This window comes from Mytilus californianus, unplaced genomic scaffold (assembly GCF_021869535.1).
Source record: "Mytilus californianus isolate M0D057914Y unplaced genomic scaffold, xbMytCali1.0.p SCAF_1, whole genome shotgun sequence".
In the NCBI taxonomy this organism is placed as follows: Eukaryota; Metazoa; Mollusca; class Bivalvia; order Mytilida; family Mytilidae; genus Mytilus; species Mytilus californianus.
In genome coordinates, this window is record NW_026262581.1 from 136,920,165 (window position 1) to 136,941,058 (window position 20,894).

At 32.3% G+C, this 20,894-nt stretch overlaps 1 protein-coding gene and 1 long non-coding RNA gene across 2 annotated transcripts; one reads left to right on the forward strand and one right to left on the reverse strand.

Moving 5' to 3' along the window:
• Nucleotides 1-3: 3 nt before the first annotated feature.
• LOC127736099 (tetratricopeptide repeat protein 33-like) lies at nucleotides 4-12,063 on the forward strand. The gene is made up of 5 exons (XM_052246632.1): nucleotides 4-124; nucleotides 8,645-8,867; nucleotides 9,275-9,356; nucleotides 10,839-10,970; nucleotides 11,736-12,063. Exons 2-5 carry the CDS (start codon nucleotides 8,653-8,655, stop codon nucleotides 12,048-12,050), a joined length of 744 nt encoding a protein of 247 aa, XP_052102592.1. The 5' UTR covers nucleotides 4-124; nucleotides 8,645-8,652; the 3' UTR covers nucleotides 12,051-12,063.
• Nucleotides 12,064-18,165: 6,102 nt separating this feature from the next.
• LOC127736130 (uncharacterized) lies at nucleotides 18,166-19,450 on the reverse strand. The gene is made up of 3 exons (XR_007998817.1): nucleotides 19,244-19,450; nucleotides 19,068-19,111; nucleotides 18,166-18,803 (listed from the first exon to the last, which is right to left on the reverse strand). It is a non-coding gene; the product is annotated as an uncharacterized LOC127736130 (long non-coding RNA).
• Between the last annotated feature and the right edge of the window lie 1,444 nt (nucleotides 19,451-20,894).

The following is a 20,894-nucleotide window of genomic DNA, read 5'->3' on the forward strand; positions in this document are numbered from 1 at the left end:
CTAGAGAATTTCTAAAATGAAAGTGAAAGAAGAAGATTTGCAGATGTTTTTTGTGTGAAAAAAATATTGTGTATTTAAAATGATCTGTTGGTAAACTTATCAAAGCTCGGTTGAAATATAGATGGTAATTTGCGTTGACTAATAAAATTACAACATACAAGAGAACTAGAAACACAGGATTTATTTATTGTTTTGTTTGTTCATTTTGATAATAATAATAAATAAATAGATAAATCAGCATTTATATTTAGAGTAGGCATAATTTATAAAACAAGTATATAACATAAGCTCTTCTTCTTCTTCTTCTTCTGGTATACAGTTACAGCTTCATTTATATTGAATGAAGCTGTAACTGTATACCAGCTCTATGGAGATTTTAACCGACATACAAGTCATAACTATTCAATACAAACAAACTTTCCTTCTCAATTTTATTGCAATCAGTTAAATAAAAACACAAAATGAGGCACAAGGCTTATAATAATAATATTAATAATAAATTCTTTATTTTCAGAAGGTTACACAGTTAACAAAACAGTTAATCCGCCCGTGAACTTCTAATATGCATATAAAAATACAAAATTTTTAAAAGATAATACTACATAAACAAAAAGGTAACAAAGCAAAATCATATTACAAGTAGACAATTACCATTTACTTAAATAAAAAGTATATTTATAGTAAAATTGTTACATTAAACTGCAAAAAGTTCTCTTCTTGTATTTTCAAGAGATAAGCTTGACATTTTGTTAGGCAGTTAAGCTTCCTTATGGGAGCACCCTAGATTTGTGTTCTACCCAATAAATGCCGAAATACGTGCCATTGTTATTATCTAGCTGGCTATTATGTTATTTATAACTAATTGGACATTTTTTTAATACTTTTATTTCTGGAATACAAAAAATATGACCAGAAAAACCTTAAATGATCGTCGAACAACCCAAAACTTTTGAAGTTGCACATAGGAAGCAGTGCTCAATAGAAATCGGTACATAGTTTATTATCCCCTGTGCTTTTGGCTATGATGTCAAAGAACAATTGTATGAAATATTTCATCGCCGAAAATCTGTAATTACAAGTCGTTTATATTTATAAATAATGAAGAGATATCAAAACCTGCATTCAAAATGATCCTTGCTGCCCTCTTTTGTAACTAGTATTATTTGTCAATATTAGTTTTTGAAGCATTTCCCACATGGTACAGCAGTAGTCCATTATTGAAAGTATATATCCGTTACAATGTAGTTTGAGAACACTTACTGGAAGATATGCTTTTAGTCGGCCCATAAGATGCAGTCTGCTTACAATTTCTGCACAAAGTTTGTCAGTTTTTGATTATGAACGACGTCTATTATATGTTCATCATCAAATTTGATACTTAGTTCTGTTTCAAAAACATTTTGTCTCTTAGACTGAATTAACATGACCTTAGTCTTATCTCTATTCAATATCATATCATTATCATTACACCAATTCATAACATTACAAAAATCTACATTCATAAATACATTTAAATCTGTTAATGATGGAGATGACTTATATAGTGTTGATCATCAGCATAAAGTTCAGAAGAAACATTTTCAAGCACAAGAGATAAACCATTGATAAATATTATAAAAAGTAAAGGTCTAGTATGGAACCATGTGAAACTCTTGACTGAACTTCTCTGAAATGAGATTCAATATCATTGATCATAACCTTTTGAAATCTTCCTGATAAATAAGATTTAAACCAATCAATATCATGATCATCACAGTGATACATTTGTAATTTGCTCAGTAAAATATGATGATTAACAATATCAAATGCTTTTCTAAAGTCTAGAAAAAGAGCACAAGTTAAATTCCCATTAACCATTTCGCTTAGCCAAGCATCAATTAATTTAAGGAGGGCAGTGTTACATGAAGGCTTGATTTTCATGTGATGAAGACATAATCTTTAAATCAGTTTAATTGGCTAGAGATATAAGGGGAGGGTTGAAATCTCACAAAACATGTTTAACCCAGCTACATTTTTGTGCCTGAACCCAAGTCAGCAACCTCTGACCTTCGTTACTCTTGTATGTTTTTTTATTTTGATTCATATGTATTTTTTTAACGGAGTTTAGTGTGACGTCCATTTTCACTGAACTAGTATACATTATTGTTAAGGGGCTAGCTGAAGCCTGCCTCAGGGTGTGGGATTTTCTTGCTGTGTTGAAGACCCATTGGTGGCCTTTTGCTGTTTTCTGCACTTTGACGCATTCCCCTTTTCCATTCTCAATTTTATTTTCCCCAGGCCCTTTAAGCAATGCCGACCCATGGTCCCATAATTTCGGAGCATGGTCCTATTAATATAAGCGTGGTCCTATAATTTTAAGTTTTAAATAATATTATTAGAAAAATGTTATCCACTTGTTCAATCTCAATCAGACCTGGGGTAATTAAAAATGTAATTGTAATTAGTTGTAATTAATTACAATTTTGAAAGTAATTCAATGTAATGTGTAATTGAACATATTTTCAATTACATGTAATTGAAAGTAATTAATTACATTGCCTTTTCCCATGTAATTATGAATTAACTTTCAATTACATTTAGATATTTGCTGGGACATTTTAAACATTTTTGGCTTTTCCGATGCTATCACACATCATGCACTAGTAAATTGTATTTTTCCTACAATTAGATTGCACTTGGCACTTTTTTTTATACTTTATAAACATTTTAATGTGTTGAAAAATATAAAACATTCCTTAATACTTCATTAATTAATATAATCTTTAATATTTGTATTTAGTTCATTAATTATTTTTTACATGTATGCATACATAAAAAATCTAAAAATTAAAAACAATACCAATTTATTGACATGATTGGCATGAATGAATGAATGAATGAATACTTTATTTGCAAGAAGCATATACATGCTATGGCAAACGAAAAAATATATACAATAAACGACAAACAAAACACAGCAGAGAACAGTAGTTACAAAGTATACAATAATATTATGACAATATATGTGATCTAATTTTCCAAGCTGCATTTAAATAATTGCATAGTTTTACTGTCAAAGATTTACAATGAGCTTGTAATAAATTATCTAACTTGTACTGATTTGGCCAAGAATAATAAAATTTAGGTAAAAATTCTAATCGCACAGATCTATATGCTGGTCATGATAAAACAAAATGATATTCGTCCTCTAAAACATTCATATTGCAACATATACAAATTCTATTTTCTCTTTGAGTATTTAGATAACGACCAACTTCAACATTTAATTTAAGTGTGCCGCTATGCAATTTAGTTAATATCAATACATTACAATGGAAATCTAGGTATTTTTCAAAACCAAATACTAGTTTATATCGTTTATAAATTCATAATTTGTTACACTCTTCTAAAGCTGTATTCCAGCTTTGTAAAAATTGATCTTTGATATGTGTTTTAACACAATCAAATGATAATTTACTAGTATCTTGTAAAATCCATACATCATTAAATCCAAGGTTACATAACAAATTTTTGACGTTAGACGCCCAATTAATTTTACCATTATTTGCATATAATTTGTAAATATGTTGTTCTAACAATTAACAATAATCTTAGCCTCAGGATATTTCCTTCACTTAACTAATTTTGAAGTATAAGAATGTCCCTTGATTAAAATGCCAGAGGAAATTTCTATTTTTAACCTGATAACCATCATATTTATATGCGAAAATCTGTTCAGATGGATATTATCTAAACACTTTCTACAAAATTTTAGATATAGCAGTCAAAATATTCAAGAATGGAGTCCAATATACTTGACAATTTTGACTTGCTAAAAGACAAGTTTGGAAATTTAATAAAAGCAAAATGCTACCATATTGCCCTTCTGTAAAAAAAAATTGAAGTTTGAAATTTACCTTAAATTTTGCGACTCACATGTCACGATAAGGTAAATAAGAAAACCTTTTTAAAAAATCTCAGTTTACATTTTTAGTAGAAACTTGAAATTTTAAGAAAAACATTTTTAAGAATAAAAAACATATTCAACTGTATCTATTTGATATATAATTAATTACATTTGAAAACCAATGTAATTGTGATGTAATTAATTACATTTAAAAATCAATGTAATTAAAATGTAATTAATTACTTTGGCATGTAATTGACCCCAGGTCTGATCTCATTGTCTTATCCCTGTGGTTTAAAATTCCAGATGAAATTTAACCACCACATTGATTGTTAACATCACATGAGCCATTTATCTGATGAGGTTAAACTGTTGTTGATTGGATGAATTATCCCTTGTAACAGGATTCTTTTGTGCTTTGATAAACAGTGAGTTAGTTTATGACTTCTTACAATAATTTTATGGCTCCACTCACCATCCAAGCGCTGACAAGTGACACAATCAAATACATGTATATTCATTTGTACATAAACAGTGCAGACAGTTGAACACCAACTGAAAATTAAATAAAAGATGAACCTTTGCAAATGTTTGCCCAGGAAATAATAATAATTGACCATTAATTATGCATGTGTTTATTTTGTACTCAGTGAATTTAATGAGTTTTAAAAATTAGAAACAGCTAATATGGACCCTTCAGAGAGTTCTATTGACAGTCACAGCTTTTGTATCATTCAAGGTACTGTAAATAGGTTCAGTCATGTTAACCAAAGACATGATAAGTATTTGAAATGTTAAAAAAAAAAAAATGGTTTTCACAACAAATTACGAAGAATTACTCCCCTTATTTTTGCCTATTTTATAATTCTAGTGCTGGAAACTATGTTTATTCATAAAAAAATATTTTAATTAGAAATTGATTACAAAATATAAAGATGAAATGCAATTTGAAAAAAATAAAATTCAGTATACATTCATTATATATATATAGTAATAAAACATTGTAAATGAGAAATAATATCTTCAATACTTCTAATGAAATCGAACAGTATTAAAAACATTTTATATTAAATATGTAAATGTTGTTTATGATAGTGAATTTGTCACTCATCTACTAGTAGTTAGACAACCTGAAGTGGATTATATAGTTATTTAAATTAATTGAAGAAAATGAATAAAACTATTTCATGTAAGGACCCTGTACTTTCTATATATACACATTGAAGAATTCATTCTATTTATTATGTAGACAATGAATGACCCTTCAACACAGTACAAAAGAAAACAAAACTCAAGTAAATAAAAGAGGCTCTCAAGAGCCTGAATCGCTCACCTGTATTTCAGAGGAGAAGATTTTTAAATGTTAGCAAACTTGATGAACAAATTGGATACAATTTATAAACAAGATACCCTAAGGAACATTTAATTAAAGTTTGAAGGTAATTGGCCCAGTAGTTTCAGAGGAGAAGATTTTTAAATGTTAGCAAACTTGATGAACAAATTGTGTAAAATTGTCTTTAAAGGGCAATAACTCCTTAAGGGGTCAATTGACAATTATGGTCATATTAACTTTTTTGTAGATCTTACTTTGCTAAACATTATTGCTGCTTACAGTTTATATATATCTATAATAATATTCAAAATAATAACAAAAAACTGGAAAATTTTGTTAAAACTACCAATTCGGTGGCAGCAACCCTACAATGGGTTGTTCGATTCGTCTGAAAATTTCAGAGCTGATAGATCTTGACAAATTGGACAATTTTACCCCATGTCAGAAATGCTCTAAAAGCTTTAGTTTTTGAGATATAAGCCAAAAACTGCATTTGACCCCTATGTTCTATTTTTAGCCATGGCGGCCATGTTTGTCGATGGATCAAAACTTAGGATACAATTTATAAACTAGATACCCTAAGGAACATTTAGTTAAAGTTTGAAGGTATTTGGCCCAGTAGTTTCAGAGGAGAAGATTTTTGAAAAGCTAAAAAGATAATAAACCCTATAAAAAGAACTCTACAACAACTTTCCATAAGGATAGAGGAATTTTGTCACCACACGATGCAAACAACATGTTCAATGCATATTTCTAATTTATCACCACCTTTATTATGGTACTATCCTAAAATCATGGGGAGAACACTGTAAGTTAACATGGTTATAGCAGAGACATATAATACATTTAAAATAATAATAGAAAGAAGATTTATAAGCATGATACATTGTAAGCTAAGTATTTAAGCAAAAAGCAAATAAAAAACTGAACTAAGCATGATTAGAAAGCTAGTAAAAAAATTCGTAAGGGTTCCGCGGAACCCAGTGTCTCGCCTACTTTTTGTGTTAATCGCAGGCTCAACAAAATTGAGGAAAAAAATTAATAAAAATATTCCTCTCTATACTATCTTTTGATTGTAAGTAGCTTCTGTCCAAGTTTGGTAAAAATCCAGGATAATTTATGAATCTAATAAATGTTTTAAAAACTTAAACTGCAGAATGTATGTAATGTTGACTGGAAGAAAAACTAAGTCCATTTATAAGTAAAATATGGAAAAGATGGAACAAAATTTTATCAAAATTTCCTTCTAGATACTAGCTTTTGATCATAAACAAGCTTCTGTCCAAGTGTGGTACAAATCCAGGATAGTTTAAGAAAGTTGTTAAAATTTTAAAAACTTTATCCACAGAGTGAATGTAATGTTAACTGGCAGAAAAACTAAGTCCATTTATAAGTAAAATACGGAAAAAATGGAATTTTTTTTTTACAAAATTTACTTCTGGATACTATCTTATGATCATAAACAACCTTCTTTCCAAGTTTGGTAGAAATCCAGGATAGTTTAAGAAAGTTATTAAAATTTCAAAAACTTTAACCACAGAGTGAATGTAATGTTTCCTGGCAGAAAAACTAAGTCCACTTATAAGTAAAATACGGAAAAAATGGAATTTTTTTTTTACAAAATTTACTTTTGAATATAATCTTATGATCATAATCAAGCTTCTGTCCAAGTTTGGTAGAAATCCAGGATAGTTTAAGAAAGTTATTAAAATTTCAAAAACTTTAACCACAGAGTGAATGTAATGTTTCCTGGCAGAAAAACTAAGTCCACTTATAAGTAAAATATGGAAAAAATGGAATTTTTTTTTTACAAAATTTACTTTTGAATATAATCTTATGATCATAAACAAGCTTCTGTCCAAGTTTGGTAGAAATCCAGGATAGTTTAAGAAAGTTATTAAAATTTCAAAAACTTTAACCACAGAGTGAATATTTGTGGACGCCGCCGACGACGACGACGACGCCGACGGAATGTAGGATCGCTATGTCTCGCTTTTTCGACAAAAGTCGAAGGCTCGACAATGAATCGCATAAACAATTCAAGAAAGGATATGATCTAAATCTGCACAAATTGTGCACTTACAATGTACAGTCATTTCCATTCCATGACTTTGAAATATTTTTAAACTGACTGAAATTAGCAATTTTTCTAATCATTCCATAAAACAGCAGCTGTATTTTTAAAAGAATTCTTACCATAGGTGGATGTTCTATCCCTAGGTATATATACAATGTTATAATATCCTGAGATTACTATAACACATGTGTTATAGTAATCTCGGGAAAATCTAAATTTATATTTACAATCTTTCAGTATAACTAAGTCATGTAAACATGGTGGAGACAATTTATACAAAATTTTAAAACACTCATTTAGTCTCTGGTTCTTATATTTATTATAGCCATGTTACGCATATATGTCTAATTTTAAGGGTTAGAAACTTCACTTGTACAAGTAATTCATAATGCTCACTGCTGTAAAGCCGTTTCTTGATTTTTTTTCTAATCTAATGTATTATTTTTGTTGCATCTATCCAAAAATAAGTGATTAATGCTATATTCAGACAAGATGTAATAAGATATAAAACATTAGTAGCAAATAATGATTTTAATGTAAAACACAGCAGCAAGATTCACATTACAAAAAACAAATAAATAAAAAAAGAAGCATTTAGAAGTTGACTGGCTGAACATACAAAGTTTAAACCTTGCAAAATGTTAGATACCTGACAGTATACAGTTTAGTTTCTTCACTGCAGGTCATACCAGAATTTATAATTTGAGCAATCGTAAGGCTACACTCTACATGCTCTAGTGCTTTTGTTGTAACAAAAAAGAAAACTATGTCATTTGGTGTCTGGTGGAAAGTTGTCTCATTGGCAATCATACCACATCATATTTTTATATCAGGTGACTTGCTCACATGATTACCATGAACACGAAGAAACACAAAATCTGTTTTCCCAAGGACAGTAAGTGATTTGAATGAAAAACACACAATTTAAAATTAGCAGTTAGTATAAAAAAGAAGATGTGGTATGATTGCCAATGAGACAACTCTCCACAAGAGACCAAATGACACAGAAATTAACAACTATAGGTCACTGTACGGCCTTCAACAATGAGCAAAGCCCATACCGCACAGTCAGCTATAAAAGGCCTCGAAATGACAATGTAAAACAATTAAAATTCAGTGCCTGTTACAGTTTAGTGAAATAAAATGTCTTATGTCTTATGTATTATGCTTATTTATAAAAAAAAAATGATTTACTAATTGATCAGCTTTAACTTTAAATAAACAAATGTGTACATATATTTTTATAACAATTTCACAGTAGATTATGGGAATACTGTTTATAACATTTTCACGGTAGATTATGGGAATACTGTTAATACTGACATCATTAATTATTTGTCTGTTACAGAATGAATTATGACATCATTTTCTTGGAAGAAGAAAACAGGTAGTAATGTAAAGCGATCTGTATCGACAGCATTTGAAGAAGACACAAAAGATGACAATGAGCAGTTAGAAGGAGTTTATTGGCTGACACTTGTTCCACACAGAAAAGTCATTTGTCTTGAAGATGCTTTATCCAAAAGTTCCAGACTTAAAAATGAAGGGTCATTATTGGCTGAATCTGAAAGGTAAAATTACAAGACTTTGTCTGAGATTGGTTGGACATCCAACAATCTGAAAGGTAAAATTTCAAGACTTTGTCTGAGATTGGTTGGACATCCAACAATTTGAAAGGTTTTTAGTAGACTATAGTGTAGAGATGAAGATTAATTAGTTGCTGAATCTGAAAGATTTTATTGGATGAATCATATTTGTTTTTTCCATAAATGTTTGAGAATTAAGAGAAAGAGGGATTATCAGTTATATTTTTACCAAGGCAAGTTTTTGATTTTTTACTAATTAGTTTGTTCAGAGACAATAAAACATAACATGATAACAAAAAGGGAGGAAATGTGGCATGATTTCGTCTTTTTTTTTATATAAATGATACAATGACAAATTTTTGTGATTTTCAAATGAACTTGTACAATTACAGATACTGGGAAGCCATTAAGAAATGGGATGAGGCGCTACAGTTTACACCTGAAGATGAAACAATCTATGAAATGAAAGCTCAGGTATGCAATGTTATGTAAATGAATGGCTATTATTTATTTTGAATTTATTGAACCATTCGCGGATTATGTAAAATGTGAAGAGTCAAAAATTAATTTTATGGTTCAATAAATTCAAAATAAATAATAGCCATTCATTATAAATAAATTTCTATCAAAAATAAGGCTCAAAGAGCTTTTTATATTATTTATATTAACAATAGCAATGTACACACATGTTGGCGTATGAATACACAACGTCAGTGTGGGCATGTCGCCATAAAAATTAACAACATTGAAAATAAAGGTAATACTTTTAACCAATCAGAAGACAGTAAATACACCAAATTTATTTATTCAATAATGTTAACAAAAAAGTTGAGGGATTTCTTTGAAGCATGAATTAAATTGAACAGCTAACATCTACCTTATTTGGTCTCTGGTTTATAGTTGTCTGATTGGAAATCATACCTCATCTTCTTGTTTCTATAGCATCAAAGTATTGTTCATCATGTATACAGATTCTCCATCTGTTGTAAACAAATTCTGATATAACTGTTATCAGGAATGGAGAAATATTGTATCTCATTAGCTAACAGAGGGAAATATTTACCCGTCAATGTTCAGTCTTTTGAAAACCTCTTATTATGATAGGACAACACTGTTAGTATTGATGTGATGACATGATGAATTACCTACCAATCACAGTACCTGATAATACTTGTTAATTCTGCCAGACCAAAATATATTTTTAACCACCAGGCTAGTACTGTATAGGTATATGCTTTAAGAGAGAGGCAAAAGATACAAAAGAACATGATACTCATGAGTCTAAAATAGACTGACAACGCCATGGCAAAAAATGAAAAAGAATGAAAGACAAACAACGGTGTACAAAACACAACATATAAAACTAAAGACAAACCCCAACAAAAACCAGGGGTGATCTCATGTACTCTGGAATGGTAAGCAGATCATGCTTCGTATGTGGCACCCGTCGTGTTGCTCATGTAAGTACAAACCAGGTGATAAGTCTAATTTGCTAGGTCACATTCGAGGAAAAGTGGACAGGATGGTATCTTCGACAATTGGAACATATCTGTTGTCCTCTTTGAAACAGATATACCATAACAGTCAACCTACTGGTGATGGTGTCAGTAAGACATTCGTTTGGAAAATATAATTTGAACAATTTTAGTGAGATGGTTTAAAGTGAAGGAGATATGAGTATCTGAGATGAAATGTTGGTATTGTATGGCCTGCAGTTTCATACACCAAATAGATATATGTTTAAGACAATTTATGAATTGAAATAGGTTTTCTATATCAATTGGAAAGAGTTAAACTGAGTTAAAATTGAAACCAGCTCGCATGCTAAATAATTATACTAAACCAAATTTGATAACAACTAGTCTGAGATAAATTTGATGTCTGGGTCCCTAAAAATGTCATTAGATGTTACAGCAATCTCACACTATTGTACAATTATCAATGAATATTTCACAGGCTTTATTAGCATTGTGTGAAGTTTTTCCTGCTTTAGCTATGGCTGAAAAGGTGGTGAAATTAAAACCAACATGGTGGACGGGCTATCAGACATTAGGACGTGCCCAGCTAGGTCTGGGTGAAGTCAGACAGGTATAATATAATACATTGTTTTGTTGTAGAAAGTTACTTGGCTTGTTATATTCTGTTTACATTGATTACAATGAATTTGGCAGACAAATAAAAGAAAACAGGAAACACTTTTATTGGTGTTTTTAATTAATAAGCATTGAAATAATTTTAATTTTCGAGCTAGTTTAAAATTGAAATTTGATTTAAAAGTTGTAAGTTAGTGTGAAGATGCTGAAAAGTCAACAAAAGTTTACATAAACAGAAAAAAATTGTACATAATTGTATATTGTCACTAAGAAAAGAAAAAAAAAATGTATTTTTCTCCCCTTAAAAGGAAGTAACAGAATGTGAGACATATATATGTTTATCTGATGGCAGTGGCAAGGATTTAAATGATTTGTATAAAACATAATATATCAGAAGGTAGACCTGGCCTTATGTTAAGAAGTTTTTGTCTGTGATATGTACATTGTATTTGACCTCATTTTCATGTTTAAGAGGCTGCTTAACAAAGTGTGAATTTCTCATTTAATCAGTAAAAGGATAAGTATGTTTCTTATATATGATTTTTGCAAGGTCAACATGTCTGTTCCTCAGGATTCACATCCTATATTTGTAATTTCTTTGAGAAATTGGTACCCTTTTAATTTCTCAGGTATAATTAACCTATTGAAAGCCCTCTTTTTAGAGAAGTTAGATTAATGAGAATAATAAAAGTTTCTATATGATTGTTTAAAATAGAAATATTTTTAATAGGCAATTAATTGTATTAAATAATTATTTCAGGCAATGAAGAGTTTTTCAAGGGCAGTTCATATAAATCCAGCTGAAGAAGAGCTATGGAAGGAAGACTTTTTATGGTCATTCTCATTACTGAAACAAAAAGATGATCAAAAGAAATTGTTAGAACAGGAAATTGATAATTCTAAAGTTAAACTGACAGAACTGAATAGCTCTGATGAAGAGAAAGTGACAGAAATTAGTAATGAAAAACAAGGGACGAGTGAGAAAAATACAAGTTTATCTACAATTGATAAACATCCACATGAACCAGAAATAAAGTATCTACCTCAAAATTATGTACATATGAGAGATAAATGATACTTTAGTTTGATTGTCAATTTTTACATTCTATCACTGTCATGACTGTAGCTTAAAGTATTATTAAGAGAAGAGATATTTATCAATATTCAAGGGTTTACTATTCTCCCATTCTGTAGTATAACCCTTGGTTAAGTGGGGCATCAGTTTAGCTGTGTGGGATGCATAGTGGAATGGGGATGTTGAATCAATTGCCACATGTATGGTGAATGCCACGCTCTCATTTTTGCAGGCGTATATTGGTATCACGTCGTCATCAGCGTCGTCCAAAGACATTTGGTTTCCAGACAATAACTTTAGTTTAAGTGTATGGATCTCTATAAAATTTAACCAAAAAGTTCAATACCACAAAAGGAAGGTTGGGTTTGTTTTTGGGGGTGATGGTCCCAACGGTTTAGGAATTAGGGGCCAAAACAAGCATTTTTCTAGTTTCAGGGTAAATTTTTGTTTTTGTTTTTTTTTGGGGGGGGGGGGGCAATTTTTTTTCCTCAAAAGAAAATTCTCTTCAAATATTATTTTTTTTGGAGGGGGGGGGGGGTCAATTTTTTTTTCCTCAAGATTTAAGAAATTGTCAATTTTCCAAAGAAAAAAATTGGGGGTCACAATTTATTTTGCTAATTCTTTGTATATAGTCTTAAAACAGATTTACTAAATATTGCGCAACAGCACAGTGTATTGCACAACAGCAAGAAATCTTCAATTGAATATAAATTCAAATCATACAACCAATTTCAAGTTCTTTGACTACATTTATTCTGTGTCAGAAACCTATAATGTGTCAAATATTTAATTTCAATCCAAATTCAGACTTGTATCAAGCTTGAATATTGTGTCCATTTTTGCCCCAACTGTTCACGGTTGGACCTCTGCAGACGTATCCAGCTGCTCTCGTTGAAGCAGTTTATTTCATTTTGCCTATTATCTTGAAAACTATGATATATAAAGGGAATCTTAAATAACAAAAATTATCAGTAAGACAACATTTAGAAAAGAGGCCAAAATCATCAGACTCCTTATAGCAGGTATTGCCCTAAAAATAAATGATGATTTTTTGTCGAGCCTGCGACTTTTGTCGCAGAAAGCTCGACATAGGGATAGTGATCCGGCGGCGGCGGCTACGGCGGCGGCGGCTACGGCGGCGGCGGCGTTAGCTAACTTCTTAAAAGCTTTATATTTTAGAAGCTAGAAGACCTGGATGCTTCATACTTTGTATATAGATGCCTTATGTTACGAAGTTTCCGTCTGTCATATGTCCAATGTCCTTGACCTCATTTTCATGATTCAGTGACTACTTGAAAAAAAAGTCAACATTTTTTGTAATGTTAATTTCTTTCTTATTATAAGTAATAGGATAACTATATTTAGTATGTGCGTACCTTGCAAGGTCCTCATGCCTGTCAGACAATTTTCATTTGACCTCGACCTCATTTCATGGATCAGTGAACCAGGTTAAGTTTTCGTGGTCAAGTCCATATATCAGATACTATAAGCAGTAGGTCTACTATATTTGGTATATGGAATGATTGTAAGGTGTACATGTCCAACTGGTAGGTGTCATCTGACCTTGACCTCATTTTCATGGTTCAGTGGTCAAAGTTAAGTTTTTGAGTTTTGGTCTTTTTTTCTAATACTACATGCAATAGGTCAACTATAAATGGTGTATTGAATGATTGTAAGGTGTACATGTCTGGCTGGCAGGTGTCATCTGACCTTGACCTCATTTTCATGGTTCAGTGGTCAAAGTTAAGTTGTTGAGTTTTGGTCTTTTTTTCTAATACTATATGTAATAGTTCAACTATATTTGGTGTATGGAAATATTTTATGATCTATATGTCAGTCACGCAGGTTTTATTTGACCTTGACCTCATTTTCAAGGTTCATTGCTCAGTGTTAAGTTTTTGTGTTTTGGTCTGTTTTTCTTATACTGTATGCAATAGGTCTACTATATTTGGTGTATGGAATGATTGTAAGGTGTACATGTCTGGCTGGCAGGTGTCATCTGACCTTGACCTCATTTTCATGGATCAGTGGTCAAAGTTAAGTTTTTGAGTTTTGGTCTTTTTTTCTAATACTATATGCAATAGTTCAACTATATTTGGTGTATGGAAATATTTTATGATCTTAATGTCAGTCAGGCAGGTTTTATTTGACCTTGACCTCATTTTCAAGGTTCATTGCTCAGTGTTAAGTTTTTGTGTTTTGGTCTGTTTTTCTTAAACTATAAACAATAGGTCAACTATATTTGTTGTATGGAAGAATTGTTAGCTGTAAATACCTGCCTAGCATGGTTCATCTGACCTTGACCTCATTTTCATGGTTCATTGGTCAATGTTTAGTTTACTTGGTTAATGTTAAGTTTATGTGACAGTTGTAATAAAGCTTTATATTTAGGACTATCAACATAATATAAATGATTAGTAAAGAAGGCGAGACATTTCAGCGTGTGCACTCTTGTTTTCCAATTGTTTGCGCTTTTTCATATTATCTTGAAATAGATAGAGAGAAACTTTTATAGCAAAAATGATCAGCGAAACAAGATCTACAAATAGGTCAACATAGCCGAAATTGTCAATTGACTCCTTGTAGGAGCTATTGCCTTTAAATGATGGTTTTTTTTAACTCTTTTTGTGTTTTTGGGTAAAAACTATAAAAGACAGTGAGAAACTGTAAATAGTAAAACGTTAAGCAAGACAAAATCCACAAATAAGTCAACAAAGCCAAATTTGTCATTCCACTATTAATAGCAGTAAATGCCCTTGAATCATGACTTTTACCCAATGAGTGAAAATAAACAGAAAAAGTTATCAATGATCAGCACTACAAGATCAACAAAAAGATTTTATTATAGTTTACAATGTTGAAGATTGGTCATTGTTGAAGATGCACTTGGAACAAGGTGAGTAACACAATCTTTAGAGCCTCTAGTTTTGTCTGGATTGCAACGAAAGTCTGCTATGCTAGACATAGGGAATAATTCAGGGCACCGGATGCCACAGCTTAAACTATTTGTATAAAGCTTTATATTTTAGAAGGTAGAAGACAGGGATGCTTCATACCTTGTATACAGATACCTTCTGTTAAGATGTCTACATATGTCATATGTCTATTGTCCTTGACCTCATTTTCATGGTTCAGCAACTGCTTGAGAAAAAAAATAATATATTATTATGAGTAATATGTAATATTTATTTGGTATATAGGTTCCTACAGCGTTGACATGTCCCTCAGACAGGTTTAACCTGACCTTGACCTCATTTGATGGATAATTGGTCAAGGTTAAAGTTATGTGATTAGTAGATCAACTATATGTGGTGTATGGAATGATTGTAAGGGGTACATGTCAGTCTGGCAGGTTTGATCTGACCATGACCTTATTTTCATGGTTCATTGGTCAATGTTTAGTTTTTGTGGAGCCTGCGACTTTTGTCGCAAAAACGAGACATAGCGATCCTAAAGACGACGGCGGCGGCGTCCACAAATATTCACTCTGTGGTTATCCAGAAGTAAATTTTGTACAAAAAAAATCCTGTTTATCCGTATTTTACTTATAAATGGACTTAGTTTTTCTGCCAGTTAACATTACATTCACTCTGTGGATAAAGTTTTTTAAATGTTGATAACTTTCTTAAAATATCCTGGATTTCTACCAAACTTGGACAGAAGCTTGTTTATGATCATAAGATAGTATCCAGAAGTAAATTTTGTAAAAAAAAAAATCATGTTTATCCGTATTTTACTTATAAATGGACTTAGTTTTTCTGCCAGTTAACATTACATTCACTCTGTGGTTAAAGTTTTTTAAATTTTAATAACTTTCTTAAAATATCCTGGATTTCTACCAAACTTGGACAGAAGCTTGTTTCTGATCAAAAGCTAGTATCTAAAAGGAAATTTTGTAAAAATTTATTACCTGTTTTTTCTGTATATTACTTATAAATGGACTTAGTTTTTCTTCCAGTTAACATTACATACAGTCTGCAGTTAAAGTTTTTAAAACATTTATTAGATTCATAAACCATCCTTGATTTTTACCAAATTTGGATAGAAGCTTCTTACAATCAAAAGATAGTATCTAGAGAAAAATGTAAATATTATCTTTTTATCATTTGTTCATTCAATAAATTTATGTTTCAACTCTTATAAATCTATAGATTTGATTGCATACTGTATTCATTTTTTACAAGTTTAACTTTTTTCATACATTTCAAAAGTTTTATTTCATTAACTGTAAATCTATTATGTGCATTCCCCTATCACACTGAAGACATAGACAACAGCAAAAGTAGGCAAGACACTGGGTTCTGTGGAACCCTGTCGAATTTTTATGTCTCCACCGTAGCGGAGGGGGCATTAAGTTTTACCCTTGTCCATCTGTACGTACGTACATCCCAAAGTTGGTTTCCGTTCTCTAACTTAAGTTTGCCTCAACCAAATGTTATGAAACTGATACACAATGCTAATTACCACAAAACACGGATCAAGTTTGAATTTTGGTAGCGTCACATTAATCGTTCTAGAGTTATGCTCCTTTACAAATGGAAAAATTGCTGAATTTTTCGTTCCCGTTCTTTAACTTTAGTTTGCCTTAACCAAATGTTATGAAACTTATACTCAATGCTTATTACCACAAAATACAGATCAAGTTTGAGTTTTGGTGGTGTCACTTTAACTGTTCTAGAGTTATGCCCTTTACAAATGGAAAAATTGCTGAATTTTTCGTTTCCAATCTCTGACTTAAGTTAGCCTCAACCAAAAGTTATGAAACTTATACACGATGCTTATTACCACAAAACACAGATCAAGTTTGAATTTTAGAGGTGTCACTTTAAACCGCTCTAGAGTTATGCCCCTTTACAAATGGAAAAATTGCTGAATTTTTCGTTTCGTTCTCTAACTTAAGTTTGCCTCAACCAAATTTTATGAAACTTATACACAATACTTATACCACAAAACTCAGATCAAGTATAAATTTGGTTAGCGTCACTTTTACTGTTCTTCAGTTATGTCCCTTTATAACTTTATATGATATGCAAGCAGGGGAATCATCTGTGTCCCATGGACATATTCCCCATTTATTTGTGTTTTAGTCTTCTTTTTTTATGCCCCTGCTGTAGCTGAGGGGGCATTAAGTTTTACCCTTATCCGTCACTCCGTCCGTACGTCCCAATGTTGGTTTCCGTTCTCTAACTTTATGTTTGCCTCAACCAAATGTTATGAAACTTATACACAATGCTTATTACAACAAAGCACAGATTAAGTTTGAATTTTGGTGGCATCACTTATACCTTTTTAGAGTTATGCCCCTTTACAAATGGAAAATTGCTGAATTTTTCGTTTCCGTTCTCTTACTTTAGTTTGCCTCAACCAAATGTTATGAAACTTATACTCAATGCTTATTACCACAAAACACAAATCAAGTTTGAATTTTGGTGGCGTCACTTCAACCGTTGTAGAGTTATGCCCCTTAACAAATGAAAAAAATGCTGAATTTTTCGTTTCCGTTCTTTAACTTTAGATTGCCTCAACCAAATGTTATGAAACTTATACACAATGCTTATTACCACAAAATACAGATCATGTTTGAATTTTGGTGGTGTCACTTTTACCTTTCTAGAGTTATGCCCCTTTACAAATGGAAAAATTGCTGAATTTTTCGTTTCCGTTCTTTTCAAGTACTATAAGCAATAGGTCAGCTATATTTGGTGTATTGCATAATTGTTATTTGTACATGTTGGTCTGGCAGGACCCATCTTACCTTGACCTCATTATCCTAAATCTTTAAAAATGTTAAGTTATTTGATACTTGTAGTAAAACCTTTAAACATAAATGCAATGGTCAGTAAAGCAGGCGAGACATTTCAGCGTGCATAATCTTGTTAAATACATGCATGCAACCCATATGTACAGTGATGCATTTGATGTGCCCATTATTTTCATGCTGGACAATACTTCTGAATGGAATAAACCATAAAGATGTATATAAATGGCAACTAAAGAACCACTAAATGATAGTGTGACCTTTTTTCAGTGTACTGGAAAGGTGTTTATTTTCTGGTCTTTAGACCCAAACTTATTCTAAGGTTTTACTTTCACATTTTTCTTGTTTTTTCTAATAATTCTTATATTCCTAAAATAAAGCATTTACTAAAGGGAATGTTTTTACAATTCTATAATCTTAAAATTAGCAAAATCAAACCCCTTGCAAATTAAGATTTAAAAGTAAGAAATGCCAATTACTTTACAATAGAATGACATTTAGGAAGAACAAACTTGCCAGCCACTTTACAATAGAGTTGACTACAGGACGTACAAACTCGCCAGCCACTTTACAATAGAGTTGACTACAGGACGTACAAACTTGCCAGCCACTTTACAATAGAGTTGACTACAGGACGTACAAACTCGCCAGCCACTTTACAATAGAGTTGACTACAGGACGTACAAACTCGCCAGCCACTTTACAATAGAGTTGACTACAGGACGTACAAACTCGCCAGCCACTTTACAATAGAGTTGACTACAGGACGTACAAACTTGCCAGCCACTTTACAATAGAGTTGACTACAGGACGTACAAACTCGCCAGCCACTTTACAATAGAGTTGACTACAGGACGTACAAACTCGCCAGCCACTTTACAATAGAGTTGACTACAGGACGTACAAACTCGCCAGCCACTTTACAATAGAGTTGACTACAGGACGTACAAACTTGCCAGCCACTTTACAATAGAGTTGACTACAGGACGTACAAACTCGCCAGCCACTTTACAATAGAGTTGACTACAGGACGTACAAACTCGCCAGCCACTTTACAATAGAGTTGACTACAGGACGTACAAACTCGCCAGCCACTTTACAATAGAGTTGACTACAGGACGTACAAACTCGCCAGCCACTTTACAATAGAGTTGACTACAGGACGTACAAACTCGCCAGCCACTTTACAATAGAGTTGACTACAGGACGTACAAACTCGCCAGCCACTTTACAATAGAGTTGACTACAGGACGTACAACCTTGCCAGCCACTTTACAATAGAGTTGACTACAGGACGTACAAACTCGCCAGCCACTTTACAATAGAGTTGACTACAGGACGTACAAACTCGCCAGCCACTTTACAATAGAGTTGACTACAGGACGTACAACCTTGCCAGCCACTTTACAATAGAGTTGACTACAGGACGTACAACCTTGCCAGCCACTTTACAATAGAGTTGACTACAGGACGTACAAACTCGCCAGCCACTTTACAATAGAGTTGACTACAGGACGTACAAACTCGCCAGCCACTTTACAATAGAGTTGACTACAGGACGTACAAACTCGCCAGCCACTTTACAATAGAGTTGACTACAGGACGTACAACCTTGCCAGCCACTTTACAATAGAGTTGACTACAGGACGTACAACCTTGCCAGCCACTTTACAATAGAGTTGACTACAGGACGTACAAACTCGCCAGCCACTTTACAATAGAGTTGACTACAGGACGTACAAACTCGCCAGCCACTTTACAATAGAGTTGACTACAGGACGTACAAACTCGCCAGCCACTTTACAATAGAGTTGACTACAGGACGTACAACCTTGCCAGCCACTTTACAATAGAGTTGACTACAGGACGTACAACCTTGCCAGCCACTTTACAATAGAGTTGACTACAGGACGTTCAACCTTGCCAGCCACTTTACAATAGAGTTGACTACAGGACGTACAAACTCACCAGCCACTTTACAATAGAGTTGACTACAGGACGTACAATCTCGCCAGCCACTTTACAATAGAGTTGACTACAGGACGTACAAACTCGCCAGCCACTTTACAATAGAGTTGACTACAGGACGTACAAACTCGCCAGCCACTTTACAATAGAGTTGACTACAGGACGTACAAACTTGCAAATAATTTTATAGCTCTTTATGTGAGTGTTGCCTTTTGGAATTAATTAAAAACATACATACTCACGGGTAGTAAGGTCGTCATATCGAGGAGCATTTAGTACAGTGATATTGTCATAGTTTGGTTAAGTTGATCATGGTTTGGTTAAGTTACTTTCCAGAACGATTGCCTCAGTTCTTTTCAATGAGCAAATAAAAAGCAAATTACATGTTTGAATCTATATTGCAAGTCTAACGATCTAATTTGAAATTGTTGTTTTTAAGAAAATAACGCAGGATAATAAAAATATCGAAATTGATATGGTTTGGTTAAGCGATTGGCATGGTTCAGTTAAGTGTCTAGACATTCGTCATGGTTTTGATCAAATTTGTCATGATTTAGATCCAAATTAATACATATTTGTAATGTTTGAAGGCGCTTTTGAAAAAACGAAGTTACACAATTAAGACTAAGAAGAAAAAAGGCCTTTTAAACCAAATTTGGTGGGCGTAATCGGCAAACCGTACATTTATACATTTTTTATTTTTGGTGTGTTCCTAAGATATAATTTATATAACCACTGCTCTTTTTAACTGGAATTCGATTTAATAAATTACAAAAACAGAAAGCGTTGCTTCTGTTTCACCTAGACTCTTTTTGTCCACGGTGGACCCTGCCGGGGATAATTATCGCAAGAGGCGTCAATAGTCAAATGATTAAAGACGTCTTCTTAGAGTTGCAAAACATAGCAGCTAGTAAAAAAATAATCTTTGTTCTACATTTTTTCTATCAAATTATACATCTGTTGTTTTTATTTGAACCAGATTATGTCTATGATGAATAAAGGGAGATTGGAGGGAGGGTGTGTGTGTGTTTCAACGCCCATGATACAGTAACCCAACTACAAAACTAACCAAACGATATTGAGAGGGCACCATACAGTCTTTAACCCTCCACGGAACA